The sequence below is a fragment of the Heterodontus francisci genome, chromosome 41, assembly GCF_036365525.1.
Source record: "Heterodontus francisci isolate sHetFra1 chromosome 41, sHetFra1.hap1, whole genome shotgun sequence".
NCBI lineage: Eukaryota > Metazoa > Chordata > Chondrichthyes > Heterodontiformes > Heterodontidae > Heterodontus > Heterodontus francisci.
Genome location: NC_090411.1, coordinates 23106022 through 23128897, shown reverse-complemented (window position 1 = coordinate 23128897; position 22876 = coordinate 23106022). Strand labels below are relative to the sequence as shown.

General features: G+C 41.5%; 1 protein-coding gene across 4 annotated transcripts in view; it reads right to left on the bottom strand.

Moving 5' to 3' along the window:
• Positions 1 to 22876, bottom strand: part of LOC137353345 (activating transcription factor 7-interacting protein 1-like) — a 212556-nt gene that overhangs the window by 22296 nt on the left and 167384 nt on the right. For 3 of the 4 annotated variants that reach the window (XR_010969843.1, XM_068019510.1, XM_068019508.1), the window contains exons 14-16: positions 7574 to 7652; positions 2866 to 3093; positions 1341 to 1559 (exon numbers count right to left, since the gene is read on the bottom strand). Coding sequence is in view for 3 of the 4 variants with exons in the window: in XM_068019510.1 (XP_067875611.1) it covers positions 1341 to 1559; positions 2866 to 3093; positions 7574 to 7652 (526 nt within the window). In the remaining variant the exon portion in view is untranslated. The remainder of the gene's footprint in view (positions 1 to 1340; positions 1560 to 2865; positions 3094 to 7573; positions 7653 to 22876) is intronic. The other variant, XM_068019511.1, reaches the window with a different exon arrangement.

Sequence of the window (22876 nt, the reverse complement as noted above, 5' to 3'; positions counted from 1 at the left end):
CCCTTACAATCGAATCCCCTACGACTATAGCCCTTCCACTCTTTTTCCTGCCCTTCTGAACAGCAGAGCCAGCCACGGTGCCATGGACCTGGCTACTGCTGCCTTCCCCTGGTGAGCCATCTCCCTCAACAGTATCCAAAACGGTATACTTGTTTTGGAGGGAGATGACCGCAGGGGACTCCTGCGCTGCCTTCCTGCTCTTTCTCTGCCTTTTGGTCACCCATTCCCTTTCTCCCTCAACAATCCTAATCTGCGGTGTGACCAATTCACTAAACGTGCTATCCACGACCTCCTCAGCATCGCGCATGCTCCAAAGTGAGCCTTCACGTCTCATCCTAACATAAGCCGCCTTCTTCCTCTTGACAAGCGCTTCAACTTCTTTAGTAAACCACGGCTCCCTCGCTCGACAACTTCCTCCCTGCCTCACAGGTACATACTTATCAAGGACACGCAGTAGCTGCTCCTTGAATAAGCTCCACATTTCGATTGTTCCCATCCCCTGCAGTTTCCTTCCCCATCCTACGCATCCTAAATCTTGCCTAATCGCATCATAATTTCCTTTCCCCCAGCTATAATTTTTGCCCTGCGGTATATACCTGTCCCTGCCCATCGCTAAGGTAAACCTAACCGAATTGTGATCACCATCATCAAAGTGCTCACCTACATCTAAATCTAACACCTGGCCGGGTTCATTACCCAGTACCAAATCCGATGTGGCATCGCCCCTGGTTGGCCTGTCTACATACTGTGTCAGAAAACCCTCCTGCACAAACTGACCCATCTAAAGTACTCGAACTATAGTACTTCCAGTCGATATTTGGAAAGTTAAAGTCCCCCATAACAACTACCCTGTTACTCTCGCCCCTGTCGAGAATCATCATCATCAGCTGCAGCATGACTTGCCTATTTTTATACTCTATGCCCCGACCGATGAAGGCAAGCATGCCGTATGCCTTCTTGACTACCTTATCCACCTGCGTTCCCACTTTCAGTGACCTGTGGACCAGATCCCTCTGCCTGTCAATACTCCTGAGGGTTCTGCCATTTACTGTATACTTCCCACCTGCATTAGACCTTCCAAAATGCATTACCTCACATTTGTCCGGATTAAACTCCATCTGCCATTTCTCCGCCCAAGTGCATTTGGTTTGAAATATAGAGACATGTGTTTTAAATAGTTTGTGGTAGTTATGAAAGTATTATGAGCATTCCCACATTAGCTGACAAATGGAGAGTAAGCCTACAGAATTAATAAGAATGATAGATGTACGGAAAAAATGGATTGGAAATATACTTTGATTGCTCTAGATTGTCCTTCATCTTACAGTAAGTATCCTTACCACTAACTGGTGGCTGAGGACTGGGCTGTCGCACAGCCTGACTCTGTGTTGTGACAGCACGCACTGGATTGTGACTTTGGTATGCAGGAGGCGTTGAGTAAACCCCGGGGTTCGTGCTTCCTCTTTGGAGAGTTGGAAGTGGCGGTCTCACAGGCGCCTGTGATGTTGGTGGCGGCATTTGAGGACGCTGATGCTGCAGCATGTTAGCACTTGTTTGCCCTACAAAGAAAACGCATTGAAAATGTTGCCATATCTGCACTACATTTTTAATAAGATATGACTTTTTAATTAGTTTAACTTATTAAGACTTGCATTTATATAGTGTCTCTCATGTCCTAAAGTGCTTTACGGCCAATTAAGTATTTAAAAATATTATGTATAGTCACTGCTGTAATGTAGGAAACAGGGCAGACAATTTGTACACAAGTCATAGAGAGATACAGCACCAAAACAGGCCCTTCGGCCCAATGAGTCCGTGCCGACCATCAACCACCCATTTATACTAATCCTACATTAATCCCATTTTCCCGCTCACATCCCCACCCTCCCTCAATTCTCCTATCACCTACATACACTAGGGGCAATTTTCTTTTGTACAATGGCCAATTTACCTATAAACCTGCAAGTCTTTGGCATGTGGGAGGAAACCAGAGCGCCCGGAGGAAACCCACGTGGTCACAGGGAGAACTTGCAAACTCTGCACAGGCAGTACCCAGAACCGAACCCGGGTCGCTGGAGCTGTGAGGCTGCGGTGCTAGCCACTGCGCCGCCCTCTCCCATGCTCCCATGAACAGTAATGTGACACCATTATTGATCACTCAACATTTTGAAAAACAGTTCTAACACAAACATGCCAAGAAACTTTAATGTATTAGGGTAATCCTCCCAGAAGCACCATGAAATCAAACCAGGCAATTACTTTATAAATGTGCATGAATACAAGCTACTGAAAATGCTGGCTCATGCTATTTCCCCAAATTTCTTCTTGTAAGCAGAAAATAACGAGGATTCAGCTGGTAATATCCAGAGTAATTGAGTCACCCGGGTCATGAAGGTTAAAGAAGTCAAGAACTTTCATTTCTATAGTGCCTTTCATAGCTTCACAGCTAATGAAATAGTTTTGAAGTGCAGCCAGTGTTATAATGCGGGAAATGTACCAGCCAATTTGTGCACAGCAAGCTCCCGCAAACAGCAGTGTGATAATGACCAGATAGTCTGTTTTAATGATGTTGGTTGAGGGATAAACATTGGACAGGACTTTGGGAGAACCTCCTTTTCTCTTCAAGTAATTCCAAGGGATCTTTTACGGCCACCGCTAATGTCTTATCCAAAAGATGCCATGTCTTGACAGTGAGACACCCCCTCAGTACTACATTGAAACGTCATCCTAGATTATCATCTGCAGGTTTCAGAAGTGTAACGATGGTAGGTATCACACCAACACCCACCCCACCACCGGCCCAACCCTTCCCAACTCTGCCATTGGCTATAATTGGAAACTGATCATTAGTATTGGTTTCAGTACCTGTTTGTACTCTACCTGCTGATACGCTGTGCACATTGGTGGTCTGTACAGTTAGCCCAACTGTACTCGGGCTATTTTGGGGCACTGACGAGTGGGACTGTGTTGAGGTTTGCTGTGGAGAGATTCCCTGGGGAGCTGCAGGAGGTCTGATCTGCGGTTGGACAGTGGGTGAAGATACTGGAAGCTGGGTCGTTCCTTGGTTAACAGCTTGATTGTTTTTCCTGGCAGCTGGACAAGAAAATAGAATATCAACCTTTGACAGTACAGTGCCAACCCAAAGAGAGGCAAAGAACAGTTTACTGTATGTACATTTTCACAGTCTTATTAAATGAATATAAGAGGTTATGTCTTCAATATCCAAGCTGAAATCTTATTTAAGACTGCCTTCTATAACTCATCCCAACGTACCACATGAAATTTCTGATATAACTCAAAACAAATAACTGATATGAACAGGTTGGTATAATTTTTTTTAAATCCTCACTGACTGTAGGATTATTTCAATTGTTTAACTACTAAATTCTAATCAGGAAATAAACTCATAATTCATACTGCTGTATCGCTGTTTTTCCTTCATGCAAACTGATGAAAGGCTGAACAGCTTTCAATGGTCTTCTAATCAACACAGGAACAGGAGTAGATCATTTAACCCCTTGAGCCTGTCCAGCCATTCAATGAGATCATGGCTAATTAGCCCATACTTAATACCTCTGGATAACAAAAATCCATCAATCTCAGATTTGAAACTTACAACTGAGCTAGCATCAATTGACATTTGGGGAAGAGTGTTCCAAAATTACACCACACAGTGTAGAAATAATTCCTAATTTCACCCCTGAAAGGTCTGGCTCTAATCTTTACACTGTGCCCTCTAGGCCAAGAATTCCCAACTGGCAAAAATAGTTTCTCTCTAACTACCCTAACTACGGCACAGTGGCGCAGTGGTTAGCACTGCAGCCTCACAGCTCCAGCGACCTGGGTTCAATTCTGGGTACTGCCTGTGTGGAGTTTGCAAGTTCTCCCCGTGTCTGCGTGGGTTTTCTCCGGGTGCTCCGGTTTCCTCCCACAAGCCAAAAGACGTAGGTTGGTAGGTAAATTGGCCATTAAAAATTGCCCCTAGTATAGATAGGTGGTAGGGAAATGTAGGGACAGGTGGGAATGTGGTAGGAATATGGGATTAGTGTAGGATTAGTGGTTGATGGTCGGCACAGACTCAGTGGGCCTAAGGGCCTGTTTCAGTGCTGTATCTCTAAACTAAAACTAAACCCGATCTGTTCCAGAAAACCTCAAACTTAAATCAAATCACCCATTAACCTTCTAAATTCCATGGCATTCCCTAGGTTCTGTTGTTTCTCCTTGTAATTTGGAGTCCAGGTACCATTCTGGTAAACCTTCATTGCATTCCCTTCAAGCCAATATATCCTTCCTAAGGTGTGGTGCCCAGAACTGCTCACTGAACTCCAGGTGTGGTCTAACCAGGACTTTGTATTGCTGAAGCCTGACTTCTACCCACTCGTATTCCAGTCTTCTAGATATAAAGTCCAGCATTCCATTACCCCATTTGATTCTTTGTTGTACCTGTTCATGACATTTTAATGATCTTTGTACCAGGACACCCCAAGGGTTGGATTTTACGTCGGACAGATGGGAGTTGGCCACCAACGTTAAAGTTGGTGGTGAACCCGCTTCCGCCTAGCCCGGGGATCCGTCCCACATTTTACGGGTTCCCGGGCTTTAATTGTTCCAAGGCAGACTTCTACCCGCTTGAGGGAGGAAATCCCGCCTCAATGACCTGCCGGCTAATCATTGGGCTGGCAGCTCTTAGTCCACCGGGAGCGGTGGCCACTGCTGGGACCGCAGCCCAGACGAGGACATGGAGCCAGGAATGCAGGTAAGTTTGGTTTGCGTCACTGGGGATAATCGGTCGGGCCCCGGCGAGGCAAGGGTGGACGTTTGGGGGTGGGGAAGGGGAGTGTCTTGGGTCTTAGGGGTAGTTGGGAAAGCCGGGGGGGGGGGGGGGGGGGTGGTGGCCAGGGCCCCTTCCGGTGCGCTGAGAAGCTGGCAGGTTTCACTGGGCGGCCTTTCACCTCGCCAGCATGCCCGCTTGCCATGGGCAAAATCCCCGTGGAGGCAGGCGAAAGCCCTGAAGTAGCCACTTATGGGCCTTGATTGGCCTGGGGTGGGCGGCCCATTTTATGCCCCACCCCACCCTACGTAAAGGGGGGGCAGAGGCGGGAGCAGGTCGGGAAGGCCTCCCGGAGCATCCCGCTCAATTTTACGCCACCCCATCACCATCTGGCTCGCTGGGGTGGCATAAAATTCTGGCCCAAGTCTCTGAATTGCCACTGTTTCTAGCTTTTCACCATTTAGAAAGAACCCTGATCTATCTTTTTAGGTCCAAAAAAGATAATCTCACATTTGCCTCCATTGAAATCCATTTGTCAGTTTTGTCCATTCACTTAATCAATCAATTTGTAATTTTATGCTCCCATCTACACTGCTTACAATGCTGCCCATCTTTGTGTCATCAGCAAATTTGGATATGTAGCTTTCTATCCCATCATCTAAGTTGTTAATAAATACAGTAAATAGTTGAGACCCCAACATGCATCCTTGTGGGACACCACTAGTCACCATCTGCCAATTAGAGTATCGGTCCATTATCCCTAATCTCTGTCTCCTGCCACTCAATTTCCTAACCAGGTCAATAATTTGCCTTCAACTTTAGCTGGTTAGCACCGCAGCCTCACAGCTCCAGGGACCCGGGTTCGATTCCGGGTACTGCCTGTGTGGAGTTTGCAAGTTCTCCCTGTGTCTGCGTGGGTTTTCTCCGGGTGCTCCGGTTTCCTCCCACAAGCCAAAAGACTTGCAGGTTGATAGGTAAATTGGCCATTATAGATTGTCACTAGTATAGGTAGGTGGTAGGGAAATATAGGGACAGGTTGGGATGTTTGGTAGGAATATGGGATTAGTATAAATGGGTGGTTGATGTTCGGCACAGACTCGGTGGGCCGAAGGGCCTGTTTCAGTGCTGTATCTCTAATCTAATCTAAGAGTCTCTTAAGAGGGACATAATCAAATGCCTTCTGGAAGTCCATATAAATAACATTCATTGACATTCTCCTGTTCACGACTTTAGACAGCGCTTCAAAAAATTCAGTCACGTTTATCAGGCACGACTGATCCTTTACAGATGCAACGTGTCCACCATTTCTTAATTTTCATTGACAATATCACCATTATCAGTTGTTAAGGGGCACAACATTGCTCTTGATCACCTTCTATTTCCTAATATAATTGTACATTTTTTTTGTTGATTTTGATATTCCTTGCAAGTTTCTTTTCAGACTCCCGTTTTGTAGCTCTTACCATCTCTTTTGTCACCCTTTACTGATCTTTGTATCTTTCCCATTGCTAGGATCTGTGCTTTATTTGCATTTTTAAAGCTTTTTCTTTTAGTTTAATGTTGTCTCTCATCTCTTTTTGATCATCCATTTTTTGGGCAAATATAGCTCTCGCCCTTTAAGAGTATAAACTTCTTGTGTATCATTACATTCTTTTTTGAACACCTCCCATTGAATTTGGCTTTTCACCTGTTAACTTGCCCAGTTTACTGTGGACAGCCTGTCTCATTGCATCGAAGTCAGCCATATAAATCTAGAATTTTAATAGTTGTTTTGCATTTCTCAGTTCCAAACACGACAGTGAATTTGACCATATTATGATTGCCAGATAAGTGTTCACGCACCATTAGGCTGTTAACTAAATCTGACTCATTGTTCATTACTGAATCTAATTTGGCATTTCCTCTTGCTGGTTCTCGGACATACTGTTGCAGAAAACTATCCCAGACACACTCAACAAATTTACTAATTCTGATGTGCTAGTCTGCTTATCACAATCTATATGAAAGTTAAAATCACCCATTAAAACCACGTTGCCTTTTCTGCATGCTTGTCTAATCTCAGTATTTATGCAATCTACCGCTGCACAGCTGATACCAGGGGGCTATACACAACTCCCATTATGATCTTAAATCCCTTTATATTTTTTAATTCTACCCATAAATTCTCCACTGCCTGTTTTCCTCTCAATATATCCTATATAGTTTAGTTTAGTTTAGAGATACAGCACTTAAACAGGCCCTTCGGCCCACCGAGTCTGTGCCGACCATCAACCACCCATTTATACTAATCCTACACTAATCCCGTATTCTTTTCACATCCCCACCTATCCCTATATATTTCCCTACCACCTACCTATACTAGGGGCAATTTATGATGGCCAATTAACCTATCAACCTGCAAGTCTTTTGGCATGTGGGAGGAAACCGGAGCACCCGGAGGAAAACCACGCAGACACAGGGAGAACTTGCAAACTCCGCACAGGCAGTTCCCAGAATCGGACCCGGGTCCCTGGAGCTGTGAGGCTGCAGTGCTAACCACTGCGCCACTGTGCCGCCCAAATATCACTGAAATTATTTAATCCTTAAGCACTAAGGCTACTCCTCCTCTTCTAAAATCCTGCACTGAAGTCAGGGGCTGAACAGATAGCCAAGAGAGACATGTAGACTCTATGGAGCACTTTATTGAACACAGGAGTTAACAATAAAACTGATTTAGGTAGAGTGATATAGTGATCTTGCATTACACTGGTCACTAAATATAGAAAGTTGTTAAAGGAGGAAGAATATTGCAAAGCTCTGTACCTTGTGCAGACACTTCATCTTCATCATCACCAGTCAGGTCAATGACAGGTCCCATGTCACTTCCTCCTGTCTTTGCACTCTGAAAGAAAAAACTGCTGTGTTTTGCGATGGCATTCCTCTAGTCGCGATGGGCTACATTATCAATATGTGGTCATGTCACAACATACAGACCTGAGACTGGTGTGAATTGCACTGTGGCTTCCCACCATCTTCTATTGTTCATTTTAAAGGTCCAGTTCAGTGACTGTTTCATTCTTCCATAAACTAACACTGATTAACAGATTGTGTCAATCATTAAAAAAAATCCCGACTACTTACGGTGAGTGCGTATAGTTCTACAAGTCTTACCTGTCGATTGTTAGGGAGATGGTGATTAAAGTGTGACCAAGGATTAAGCAGAGCATTGGGTCACATTTGCAGCTGTGGGATTCGAACTGTTTTTCTGTTTGTAACCCAATCTCCAGAACTGGAGTGCCCACTTTTTCCCTGAAGTTTGAGCAGCTGCAACCAAGAGAAGTCAGAGCACCGCCCCCACCCAGATCCAGTTGATGGAGGTCACAGCCCCATCAACCCCACCAAGCAGTGGATCAGAAGTGACATGGAAACCTTGTGCAATGACTTGAATGTGCAGATATCCTGGTTAGAATTTAAATTGGAACCACAAGCTAACGAAGCTCACACAGGCCTACATGTAATTAATGCAGGAGAGACAGTGGCGTAGTGGTAACATCAGGTTCAAATCCCACCATGGCAGCTGGTGGAATTTAAAACAATTAGTTAATAAAAACTCAATTACTAAAAATATGGAATTGAAAGCTAGTTTCATAGCACCATTACTGACACTAATCAATTGTCGTTGACTAATGTTCACTAATGTCCTTTAGGGAAGGAAATCTGCTGTCCTTGCCTGGTCTGGCCTACATGTGACTCCAGACCCACAACAATGTTGACTCTTAACTGCCCTCTGAAACGGCTTAGCAAGCCACTCAGTTGTCAAGGGCTATTAGGGATGGGCAACAAATGTTGGCCTTGCCAGTGACACCCACATCCCATAAAAGAATAAAACGAAAACTCAGACAAGTGTAAGTAGATGTAAATTGCAGTACTGTTGTGTTTATAGCCCTTTATGGAATATGAACAGATACACATTTTATTTCTTTAAAACCAACTGGCAGTAAACTCAGACGTGCTTGTTTTAATAATTGGGGTTAGATTTGATCCCAATCAGGTATTTTTAAATTGGCATTATGTACGCTGACGACACCCAGCTTTACCTCACCACTACCTCTCTCTCAACCCCTCCGCTGCCTGTCATTTATAAGCAGAGCTTGTACTGGATGAGCAAAAATTTTCTCCAATTAAATAAATGGAAGACCGAAGCCATTGTCTGAAACCCTCATCCATGCTTTTGTGTACTCGAAACTTGACTATTCCAATGATGATCTGGCTTGCACAATCCGTAAACATGAGTTCTCCCAAAACTTTGCACCTGTATCCTAACTTGCACCAAGTCCTGTTCATCCATCACCACTGTGCTGACTGACAGACACACTGTCCAGGTCTGGCAACGTCTCGATTTTAAAATTCTCATCCTGGTTTTCAAATCCTACTCATGGCCTCACCCCTCCCCTCCTCTGTATCATTCCTCAGTCCTACAACCACCCGAGATCTCTGCACTCCTCCAATTTTGGCCTCTTGCGCATCTCCAATTTTCATGACTTCATCACTGGCAGCCATGCCTTCACCTGCCAAAACCCTAAGCTCCAGGATTCCCTCCCTAAACCTCTCTGCCTCTCTCTCCTCCTTTAAGATGCTCCTTAAAACCTCTCTCATCATGTAATATGGCTTGATGCCTAATTTTGTTTGATAACACTATGAAGTGCCTTGATTAGGTTTACTACATTAAAGGCACTATATAAAGACGTATATTTTACATACAATTGAAAGTGCGAAGAAAAGTTTGTAAAAAAGAGGAAAATGAATTCACAGGAAGCTGAGAAAATCAGGGATAATGAACAATGAAGCATCAAGAGATAAATTCCCACAGGGGTTCTCCCAATTATTCTCTATGAATTGGGAAGAACAGGCACAGAAAACCTGGGGAGGGCGGGGGGTGGGAAAAGAACAAGGAGAACCCCAGTGGAAACTCACCCCTGCCCCATCTCCCTCTAATAGGTGTTTTCTGTGCCGAGGATTGTTTGGGAATGGGATAAATAGCAGCAAATTCTAACACATGGCCTGTTTATTAATAATAGATCACCAGGCATCATGATATTGGTTGAACTGGATGTTACAGTAACTGGTCTCACAGGGAACAGCAAGGAGAATAACTGATATTTAACTAAATGTCTGAGTGCGTTTACCAGGAATGTACTAAATAGCATTAAGACAATCACACCAATTCTACTGCATTTATTAGTGATTTCAGCGAATTCAACTTTGATAGTGAAAGGAGCATAATTCCTCTGATCCAGATAGTCAACAAAAACTGCTACTGCAACATTCCACAGGCTAATTCCACATTGAACACATTTGACCAATTCTCCACCTAGTTTCCAGGTAGGGCATTGTATGGGGGCAGGGAATTGAGCCTTGTCCCTACAAGAAGACTGACCCTTCACACCTCATCACTGCAGCAGCAGCACTAAGGTCATGAAAGAAACTATGGTCTGTAACCTCCCAGCCACAGAGAAGTGTGGGGGTTCACCAGGAGAAATGGAAAAATACAATAAAAAGCAATGCGCAAACGGAGGCGAAATTTTCAAGAACAGAGGAAATCCTGACTGCAACAATTATGCATTCCCTTAACCAATATGCTTTCATTACAATCAGTAATAGACTTATTACATATATACTATGTGGGCATACAATTTGTGGATCTCTGTGCATGTTGCAGGAAGAGTCCTCCATTTCTCAGATGATTAGATGCAGAACAGAGGTACAAATTACCCATAGAAATGCTATTATGCATTTTCCCTTCGGTCTCAAATGGAGCCTTTGTGTTTGGCTTTGATAATTTTGGGGTTGCAGGCAAGGGCTGTCCTTCAGATCTCTATATTAATCCAGGTACTATACTTTTCTTCCCCTCTCACTCTTGAATTTAGATCACCAAGCTTAATGCTCCAATAGTCAAGAATGACAATGCACAGATTGCTTAAAAACATTAACCCTAACTGGATGGGGAATTGGGCATTTGTTCTAGAATGTCAGCCAAATAACTGAAGGGGATGGAAGTTCATTTAGTGCAGAAGGTCGAGACGATCTTGGTTGTTTTTCTCTGTCCGATATGACTGCTACCATGAAACAACTCATTTAACTCCATGGCAGGCACAGGGAAAATCAGAATGTATGATCTGTCTAGGAGTCCGGCAGCAATCCGTCACCCATTAGTTGTGAAACCACTTATATGTCAGGTGTATAGTGGAAAGATCAATGAAGTGTTATAAACACAATGTCAAAGGACATTCAACTTTTCACTGATCAAAGGAGCAGAGCTCTATGGTGAACCAAGAATTGCAAGTGCAAAAGATCAGTGGAACACTGTCTTTGAGCCTGATCCCCAATGAGCATCAAGGCCAACAATCCATTAGCCCAATGTACTAACTTTGAGGGGACATGAAGATTTTTTTAAATGCAGTGTTACTAAAGTGCCTCTGTGTTTTGTTAAATATATTTTTTGAGGATTTATTTTTGAAAGATTGAAGAAATGTTAAACTTTGGAGTTTTCAAAGGGGGTCACGTAAAGACCAATTGGCTTTGAAAAACAATCCCTGGAAATGTTTTTAAAAGGGGGACTGAGAGGTCTTGTGAGGAAAACAAGCTTTTCCAGGAAGCCATCTGACTTCCAGCAACAAGAAGCCTTTCCGGAAAACCACCCAACTTCCAGCTCAAACAAGAGAGAACTTTAGACACCTGGAGAAATTGTTTACGAAGAAGTGACAGGTCAAGCTAGATGGAGTTCAAAAGTATGACCTCCCGTTGTCAATTTTGATTTTGAATTGTTTTGAGTTGGGGGTTGAACTGTATAAAAAAGGAAAGAACTTCCAAGGAGAGAAGAGAATTTTCAAGGAGAGAAGAGCATTCCCAAGGAAGGAGAGAAGACCACAACCCAGCTCAGCTTTCCAGCGCCTCTCTAAAAGACCCTGAGAAGTCCACTGTGTCAACTCACCTCATCTCCTGTCTTTGAAAAAAAGCCTGCTAAATTAATTCTCAATGCCGCCTGAAAAGAACTGTTCTAAAAGATCCCAGTGACCCGTCTACATGTACTCAGAGGCCAGACTGTATGCCAGTTTTGGAACATAACATATCTCATCTGCTGTTTCTTCAAGAACGAGCAAGTATTCAACCATTTGTTTTGTCTGTAACAGAGCTCTAAACAACAATGCCTTTTATTTTTCTGGTTAACCGGTATATGTATGTGTGTTTGAGTGTGAGTGAGAGGGGCTAAGGTAAAAAGGGAACTGTAATATTTCAATTTGTGTGTTTATGCTTTACTTCATGACTGGTTAAGACTTGTTTTATAATAAACTTATAATTTTGTTGTTTATTAAAGAAACCTGGTTGGTGTGTTTTATTCTGGGAAAAGTAGAGTCTGTGACTGACTGTATGTGGGAAAAATTTAAATATATGTTGTGACCCGTGGAGAAGTGGAACTAGAATAAACTGTGCTCACCTCGGTCGTAACAGTAGCAAGTTGCAATCTGGAATGTACTGCCTGAAAAGGTGGTGGAAGCAAATAAGTAGTAATTTTCAAAAAGGAATCAGATAAATTCTTGAAAAGGAAAAGTTTGCAGGGCTATGGGGAAAGTGCAGGACAAAATGGGACTAATTGGATAGCTTTTTCAAAGGGCTGGCATAGGCATAATGGGCTGAAATGCATCCTTCTGTGGAAAATTAAATTTGCTGTTCATGGGTGAAATATATATTTTATTTATGTCCATACAAAATGATGCATGATCTGTGCTGAGTTGGTGAACCTCAGCTGTAGTGCTATAACATGCCTGTGACCCTAAATTGGGGAGGGGGGGGGGGGGGGGGAAAGGCACCATCCAAGATTCTTATTAAAAAAATGTTTGGGTGCGGACACTGGATGAGGATAGGATTAGACTGCGATGAGCCCTAGAGTTTCATGACCTCCCATCAATCAAACAAGCTACCAGCAAACCACTTGCATGTCAAACCATATCCCAGTAATATACAGCACCCTTAGCTGAGAGGATAAAATGGGAGGGGAGGATGCACTTGTAGGGAAGGGTAAGATATATGCAAGATGATGCTAATCATTAGAAGGGACTTCAGCTTGTAAATTGCAAACAAGCTGCCAGCATTCACTGCAAATAGGAGTTTGTCAATTAAGCATATTTGGAACCAAATCTATAGAGCAATTAATCACTTTGAAAATAAGTGGCTTTAAAATCCACAAGGGTTACAACTTCATTTATTTGAACAGAGATATATTCTGCAATTCCATTTATCGTTCCACTGAGGCTACAGTGTTGACTGGATTTACACTGGAATAGGGGCCACTGGTCACTGAAGAGGCGACAGCTAAACACTGCAATACAGAAGCCTCAGCACTCTGGGTCTACATGGTGTATGGATTACAATCAACACAGAGAATGCATTAGTGCATTAGAGCATGACAGTGTAAAGCAACACATCACACACTGTACTCTGAGGCTTAGTTTATCATGGATATGCAGCTGTTATACTGAAATTGTGACAAAGCAGGCGATAGTGACACAGAGCACTCTGACTAGGTTGCAGCACAAGATGGGATGCAGACTGCACTGGGATAGACAAGATTAAAGCACGAAGTGACAGCCACACACAGTACAACCAGCTGTGGGTGGGATGGGACAGAGTTAAAGCAGATTAAAGTGCAAGTGATAAACTAAATATAGACAGTATTTGGAGACTATAGCGCAACAGTGCAGAGTCTACACAGGAAGAGAAGACATATCCTCTTGAAGCCTGAGGGAACAGTTAAACACAATGCACTATGCAGCTTTCTCACTGGGGCCACTTACAGGAATGCGTCAATGTTACCCAATTCCACTGGTCAGTCAGTCCACAATGGCTTTTTAATCACAGTTTGCAATCTTTTTATTGCAATGCATCAAGTGAACGTGAACTACCTTCCATCAAATTTGATATTCAGAATATATGTGCAACCAAGGATTGAGTTACCGAAACTTCTTTGAACTAGGTAGTATGGAGACAAATGAATTATGGGCTTTTCAATTCAAAAACAACTTTGTTCTGAACTTTGTTCAGAAACACCATTTTCAGGCATATAATCTGATAGCCTCATCCCAATTTTCCACTTCTGGCATGCAGTCAGTGAATACTTTACCTCTATCTATTGCTTAAAACAAATTAGAAGCTACTACCAGAGGGGTGGGGGTGGGCAAAAAAAAAATTCAGAATTTGGGAATCGCTAATGACTCTGCATAAATGGCCCCATGGAATCACATTCTATTCAACACCAAGCAGGATGTACACAACAGAAAACAAAAGAGCTGATTGACGCACAAGGAGGTACATAGAACACAGCATTCACAGTAAAGCCACAGTGTACAGTAAACTCTACAACAGACTGGAGGAACGAATGCGATCAAAGCTGAGTCGGCAGGCAATACAGTCCCCAATTCCACAGTAGGAGTTACTCAAAGCCACACTATTGGCCATTGTGTTCGGTTTAGGCTAAAAATACTTGATATCTATTTCAGTTGAAACATTTTTGAATTTTTTGGACCATTGAGTATGACGAACACAAGGCCTCAGTGCCCAAGAATCGCACATCGTTGATCATCCAAATGAAAGTCTTGCACTTTATTCCATCACCTGATTCTGCCTCCAAACATTTAATATTAATTAGAATACAATCTTCACATATGTTATTGATTAGAGAGAAGCAAGGAGGGAAATATTTAAAGAGTCATCAGCCTTCCAGATTTGATGAGGCTCATTTGTTCAAAAAAAGTCCACATTTTGTTTTGAAAGTCAGTTTCACTGTAAAGTAAAGGATTAAATATATTGCAGCTCATATCCCATTACAAAACACTTGTATAACTAATTTTTTGTGGTTTTCATACATAGTCAACCCATCAGCTCTCAAAAGCTCATGTTTGTATTGCAAAAACACATTGACAACACACAACAGTAAGATTACCATATTTATTATATAACGCCATGGTCACATGTGCAAAATCTGAATGGTTAGAACCCATGCATTATTCAGAACAATGCACTGTTCCTTCTCCTTCATTTTAAAACTAGCGCCACCTGCTGAGTTCATTTCAGTAACATTACACCAAAAAAAGAGAAAGTTTACAATAAAGCCACAATGGTTCGAAGCTGGCCTCTGCCAGTACTCTAGGTCCGCCACATGCGATAACCCCAAAAGTGCATTAACCACTGATGATATCATTCAAACTTACAAAGAATTTAAAAAAATACATTGAACTGTGGTAGATTAGCAATTACTAGGCATCACATCATGAATATTCAGCAGTCCATTCCCAGTTCATTGCCAAATACACCACAGATTGCATGAAAATTCTCACGTAAAGAATATAGATAACAATAATAAAACTACAACAGATGCTCCTAGGCGTTATATAATAGCAATAATGAACTGGAAGGTGTATATTGTTTAAAACAGTCTTTCTTTGTTTCCCATCCCCCATGGATTCTAAACTCATTTAAAAAAGGTCAAAAATCAAAATCGTTGAGGTGCTACCAATATTGAATATTATAGTATATTTTCCTGTGAATGGAATAGCGTGAAAGCCCAGTGAAAATTAAACCTTTCATCAGTTTAATCCATCGGGAAAACTCCAACAATTTTTTGGGAATACAAGTCATAGGGTGGAAAATCTTATTTCATCCCCCACTTCACTCTCACAAGCAGCATCCAACTGTTACATTGGCTTAAATTGCACATTTTATTTTTGCCTCAGACATGAAGTCAGGGCTAGAAATAATTCATGGCAAGAGGGAGAGATTGGGACTTACCACCTAAATCCAGTTACCACAGAGCAGCAATGAATGTACAAACATCCAAAATCCTCAAAATGGAAGAAGGTTTTGATGCAACATTTTGGGAGTCGGAATAAGTGCATGAGCTCAAAACAGAATCAGTGCAAAACCCTCCCGCCCCAACTAAAAAGGGATACTTTAATACTTTGCAAGCTACTGAGCATATTAAATCAAACTAATACTGTTTAAATGGTTGTTTTGTTCAAGGTGGGATCAGTTTTATTTTGCAAAAATGATCAAATTAGAAATGGAGGATTCAGTACAATTCAAGATGTTATCAATTCCTAACATAGCATTTTCAGTTAACACTGCTTATTTAGAAGGAAAATTGCAACAGAACCAATCCCAATCCTTTTGACAGTTCTGTGGGTTAAGTCCAATTATGCTTTATAACATGGGGATTTTTCCACAGGCTGGTGGTTTAGTGGATTTGACTTTTGACAGTTTTTTAAATTTAGCTTAGGTCAGCCTATGATTCTTTTAGTAACTATGTATTTTATGATAAGACATGGGTAATGTTACAGTACAAGGCTATTGACCTGTGCAGGGTGCTCCTTTGGAAGGTTTGTAAAGCACTGCATTAACTTTTGACATGAGAGTTTCATGAAATTGACTTTATAAAATGTAGTGGTTTGCTCTTGATTATTGTTAAAACACACCACCATTCACTTTAAAAATAACTTTAATCTGGAGGAGTTCCTGCACTTAATATGCACAAGACTGTTTTGTTCTGGGTACCTTTTTTTGGACAAGGCAATATTTCATTTAATTTCCTATCAACTAAGCCTTCTTGAGGCCCTGATGTATTGCTCAGGTCAATAACCCTCTCCAGCACAGGTTACAAATCAGAAAGTAGACTGCACAGGAGACTGTGAAAGCACAGAAGGATATGCTGTTCAACTGGCTCTATGCATTATTTGCTAATATACACCTTCTTACTCATTATTAGTTCGGGGTAAAAAATTTATTACAATACATATAATTTGTTCTGAGGTTACATTTTTAAAAAACTGGCAACAAGTCACTAAAGAATCATTGAGAGGATGGAAAAAAATTACAAAAAAGGACAGTCACTTTTCATTCATTAACTCCAATAATTCTATCACATTTGAGCTTTTTGAGGACTGAAGTAGCATTTCCCAGAGTTTAAAAAAAAAAGAAACAATCCTAAACCCTCATTCAGGACTGGAGATGTGTGCACAAACTACTTGCTCCATGACCAGTAAAATTAAACTATCAGCCAACTGGACTAACTCAATGGCTTGTTACTACATAGTTATGACCAGCAAAACCTATATAATACAATATCTGCATATAGCAATTCCTCATTACTCTAGTTACATTACAATGCCCACATCTCAAATTTCATCAGATAATACACTAGGTGATGATGGGTCCACCCCTGAAATGTCACCTTGTCTGCTCTCCACAGATGCTACCCAACCCAATGTATTGCTGTTTCCAAAATTTTCTATTTTTGGTCCAAGTTTAATCCCAACAAACAGCAACTAGTGCAGCTCAACAATTACATGCCTGCATCAGAACTCCCACGCAGTCTAGATATTGAAAGTTCTAGTGCACAGTGGGAGCATCTTGGAGTGAGTGTGATCACCAGTTAGTGGAAACATGTTACACTACAGTACTGTAGTGGTTATGGTACTGGTCCAGCAACCCAGAGCTTGCATGTCCAAACCCCCATCATGTGAGCTCAAATCAGGGCAGCTGCCAGATTGTCAAAAAAAAAATGACTGGTTCAATGTCCTGCAGAGAAGTGTACTTGCCACTCTGTCTGGTCTAGCTCCAGTCCCAAATTACATGATTGACTCAACACACTAGCAAACCATTCAGTTGTAGAAACAACTGTTATGCTGCCACCACCTTCTTAGGGCAATAAATGAGGCCTTACCAGCAACCCCCATATCCAGAAAGCAAACAAAAATACTTCAGGATTTGTTGCCATTTTCAGAGTTGCTTTTTTGTAAAGAATCCAAAAAGACCCTGATTATGATTGCCTCCCTAGGTGTATTTGATTAGTGTTGCCAGCTACTTACTGAAAAGTACACTCCATTTTGACCCTGCAACTGCTATGACAGTATAATTATTAAAAAATTTACACTTATGTCCATGTCCTGTCCACAAAACTTTCCAAAACTGTAACAGAAACGTGCCAAGAGGAAGTATCAAGTTTTCCATAAGTTCCTATGTCTGTATCTATAATGAAAGCTGCCTATGTAAAGTCACTAATTATGCCCTCCCACCAATGGCACCTGTTTTGTACCTCCCAACTCCACAGCCTGCATTAGAGAATCCTCTGTACTCGAACTAACTCTACTTCCCAAATGGCCATAAGTTCTGATCTTTATAGTTAAATATTAAATCAAGGTACTATGTAAATGTTAGGACAGAATATACGACTTTAAAATGGTGACTGAATTAAGTTTGCACACACTGGCACTGCTGCAATGATCCCCACTCTGACTCCTTCACCTGAAGACTAAACCTGTTCTATACCTCCTGTGAAGCCATAGGAGAACTAGTCACAACATTTTATTCATTATGATGCTTTTAACAATGCTTTCTATTAAATAAAATTGCAACATTTGTTCCCATTCGCACCCAGTTTTAAAACTACTTTATTATACAGAACTCCAAACATACCAATCATTATGCACAAGACTGGACATTGAATCAATGTATTGATCAGAAATTGCCACTCTCCTAAAAGTTGTCTAAGGAGTTACTGTGCTTAGTTGTTTATAAATAAATAAATTCTCCATAACAGGCTGCATTAAAAACTACCAAGCAGATCGGGCTAATCATTTAGGCCCCTTCAGTGCAGAAAGGCTTTTGCTTATTTTAAAATGCACCTTGTTGGAAGAATAAAAAGAAATTAATTTACTCAAGAGCGGCCATAATCTTCCAATCCTCCTTAGATATCTGGGTGGTACTCATTTAGTACCTCAGCCATGCCCTCTGCCTCCATGCGTAAATTCTGTTTTTGGTCCCTAATCTGCCTCACCCCTCCTTTTACTACCCTTTCCTTATTTATATGCCTATAAAAGACCTTTAGATTCCCTTTTATGTTAGCTGACAGGCTCTTCTCATACTCTCTGTTGCTTCTCATTACTTTTTTCACTGCCCCTCTGATATGAAGTCAGGGCTAGAAATAATTCAGGGCAAGACGGCTAGATTGGGACTTCCCACCTAAATCCGGTTACCACTTATATTCAGTTTGTATCCCACTTGTATTGACAACTTGACATTTGTTATATGCCGCCTTTTCCTGCCTCATCTTACTCTCTTTGGTCATCCAGGGAGCTCTGGCTTTGTTTGTCCTACCTTTCCCCCTCGTGGTAATGTACCTCGACTGTGCCCATCACTTTAAAGGCAGCCTAAAATAGTTTAATTCATGTCTTTTACTCTTCAGAAACCATGATTTTTGGCTGGTATTTAATATTAAACAATCGAGTAAATTAATTTCTTTTGATCCTTTAACAAGGAAGAAGATGCTGCCAAAGTCGTGGTGAAAGAAGAGATAATTGAGACACTGGATATATTAGGAAGGCTGCCTGCACTTAAAGTCTCCAGGACCGGATGAGATGCATCTGACAACACTGAGGGAAGTAAGGGTTGAAATTGTGGAGGGAGTGGCCCTAATCTTCCAATCCTCCTTAGGTACCAGGGTGGTGTCAGAGAACTGAGAATTGCAAATGTTACACCCTTGTTCAAAAAAAAAGTACACGGCTAAGTCCAGCGACTTAACCCCAGTGGTGGGAAAGCTTTTAGAAACAATAATCTTGGATAAAAGTACCACCTGGACAAGTGTGGATTAATTAAGGAAAGTCAGCAGGGATTTGTGAAAGGCAAATTGTGTTTAACTAACTTGATTGAATTTTTTGATGAAGTAACAGAGTTATGTACATGGACTTCCAAAAGATGTCAGATAAAGCATTACCTAATAGGCTTTCAGCAAAGTTAAAGCCTGTGGAATAAATGGGACAGTGGCAGCATGGCTACGATGTTGGCTGGGTGACAAGAAACAGAGTAGTGGTAAACAATTATAAAAAGAGTGCTGGAAATACTCAGCCGGTCTGGCAGCATCTGTGGAGAGAGAAAGAGTTAACGTTTCAGGTTGATGATCTTTCATCAGAACTGGCAAAGGTTAGAAATGTACAAGTGAAAGGGAGGGTGGCAGGGGGAAGAACAACAAAAAGGGAAGATCTGTGAAGTATATGAAAAGAACAAGGCGAAACAGGCCCAAGCTAGTAAAAGGCAAGTTTAGGAGTGTCATTAGAAACCACTGCTTTTCTTGGCCTATATTAATAATCTAGATTTGGGTGTGTAGGGCACACATACAAGTTTTGCCAACTGCAAATTTTGAAAGAACTGTGAGGAGGATAGTGAAAGACTTCCAAGAGGACATAGACAGGCTGGTGGAATGGGCGGACAAGTGGCAGATGAAATTTAAAGCAGAGAATTGTGAAGTGATACAATTTGGTAGGAAGAACGAGGAGAGGCAATATAAAAGTGAGGATACCATTCTAAAGGGGGTGCAGGAACAGAGGGACCTGGGGCTGTGTGTGCGCAAATGGTTGAAGGTGGAAGGGCAGGTTGAGAAAGTGGCTAATAAGACATATGGGATCCTGGGCTTTATAAATAGAGGAAGAGTACAAAAGCAAGGAAGTTACTCTGAACTGTTATTAAACACTGATTCAGCCTCAGATGTGGCCAATTTTGGGCACCACACTTTAGGAAGGATGTGACGGCATTAGAGGGGGTGCAGAAAAGATGTCCGAGAATGGTTCCAGGAATGACTGTCTGTAGATTGGAGAATCTGTGGCTGTTCTCCTTACAGAAGGTTGAGAGGAGATTTGCAAATTCAGTCTGGAGTAGTCTGGACAGAGCAGAGGAGGAAAAAATCTGTTCCTATTGGTGGATGGGTCAAGAACAAGTAAAAACTTTTTCACACAGCTTGTGGTTAGGATCTGGAATGCACTGCCTGAAAGTGTGTTGGAGACAGAGTCAATCGTGGCTTTCAAAAGGGAATTGGATAATTATCTTGAGAAAAATTTGCAGGGCTGCGAGGGAACTGCAGTGAAGTGGGTCTAGCTGAGTTGTTCTTGCAGAGATCTGGCACAGACATGATGGGCTGAATGGCCACCTTTTGGGCTATAACCAATGTAACTCTAACTGTGGGAAAAATTTACAGGAAAGCCCATTCCAGCAATAAAAATGTGGGGTTTGTTTACAAGTAATTACGGATAAGTGCAGCCATTTGGCTGATCCTTCCAGAAACCCACAAAAATCAATCAGTGCAGTGTCAAATGGCTCTTAAATGATCTCAGTGGTTTTGCCTTCACTGCTCTATCCAGGAACTGATTCCACTTTTAAGTAAAGAACTTTCTGATGACAGTCCTAAACTTGCCTTTTACTAGCTTGAACCTATTTCACCTTGTTCTTTTCTATACTTCAAAGTTTTCTGGATTTACTTTTTCTATAGCCTTAAGTATTTTGATTTACACACAGCAATCTGAATCCCAATTTCTCCACCAGTCTGCATTTTCTTGGTTATCTTGGTTGGAAATAATAAAGTGAAGACAACTATTGCAGCATAGACTCCGTACTAAAAATAGGGCACAGTGAAATAGGAAGGAAACATATTCCGAATTAGTACCGCACGTGGGAGCTGTACTTTATAATTCACCTACATGCATACAGAAATAATGAATGGACTTCTCCTGAGCAGCCTATTGAAGAAAATTCCAAAATAAAGGGAGACATGGGGCAAAGTCTTTGTTACTGATGCAATAATGAAGGAAGTTTATTTAGCTAGAGGAAGTTCGATCCTGATTTTGGATAGACACCAGACGACAACAGCAGCTGCAAAATTGATCATAAACAGCAGAGAGGTAAAAGCTGGGTGCTATTAGCATGCTTATGAAAGGTGACCCCAAGCTTAAAGTTGTGGAGAGTCAACAAGGCAAATGAAGAAAAGGAGGAGAGTGTGGATGGAACCTTGGCTCACAACACGGAGTGAAAACTATTACGGGAAATGCAAAGGCTACATTAAGACTTGCAGAAGTGCAACTGTGATAAGTTAAGTTATCAAAATCTCCTAATATCACTGTACTTCAAAAAGGATGACTGGTATACTGCAGATATCCAAACTGTTTTCGTTTCAGCCTGGCTCCCTGCTAATTAGCAAATCCAGGCACTATCTAAAAATTTAGAAAGGGGGAATGGAAAAGCTTCCGTATACAGTCATGTTGTACACTTTTTTTTTTAACACTTTAGCCTAGGATACATAATATTCTATGGGAATAATAGCTCCTAATGTTCTATTGCTGCATTGTTTTAGTCTATCTGGTTTAGGTAATAGACTTATAACCCCTCACTGTTAAATATAGGAAGCTTGTTATGGAAGGGTAATGCTGGCGCCTATATTTATTCAGTTTTACATTTATTGTACAGAGTAAAAGGATTACAAACACGTAGCTCCTCACTCAATACCCTCCACCAGTCTGAGTGTCTGCTTATAAGTGCTCAACTAAGACCCCAATTAACACCCTGCACCTGCATATAATCAAACCATTGCTATACAATTAACACTCTGCCATAAATTCAGCACTGTTTTACACTTTGGTATAGACTACTGCAATACAAGACTGTAATGCACTGGCATGTCAGAGTAAATGTCATGATTTTACAAATACAATTGAATTAATTCCACAGGTCCAGATCTGTTCTGATTAAACTACCACCATCTGGTTATGCTGTTATCCAAACACTAAGATAGGTGACAAAGAGCTTAATTTGTATTTACATTCAAGTCAGTCCCTAACCATTAACCCTCACTAGATTTAAGGCAGCAGCCAATAATGCTGTGGAAATGCAGCTCCCAACAACAGTGCAATCAATTATTTCACCTTTTAAAGCACTGAATATCTTCTACAGCCTTGACAAGGTAACTTTTGCATGGGATGATTAGATCCCGAATGTTACAAATTAAATACTGAAACTGTGGTAGAGTTTCTGAATGGCTAAGGAAACAAACCACCGATGGGAGAGGAAGGGCAAGTAACAGACAGGAGAGATGCTACCAGTCTTCAAAAAAAGGTTAATGACTGTTATTTCTCAAAATAGAATGCTGGGCAAGTGATTAACTGTTGCCAGCTTAAAAAATAAATAAAAACACATAATTTGAGAAAGAATTAAAAATCAACAGCAGTGTACAGTGAAACCTGCAAGTGGGCAATGAGC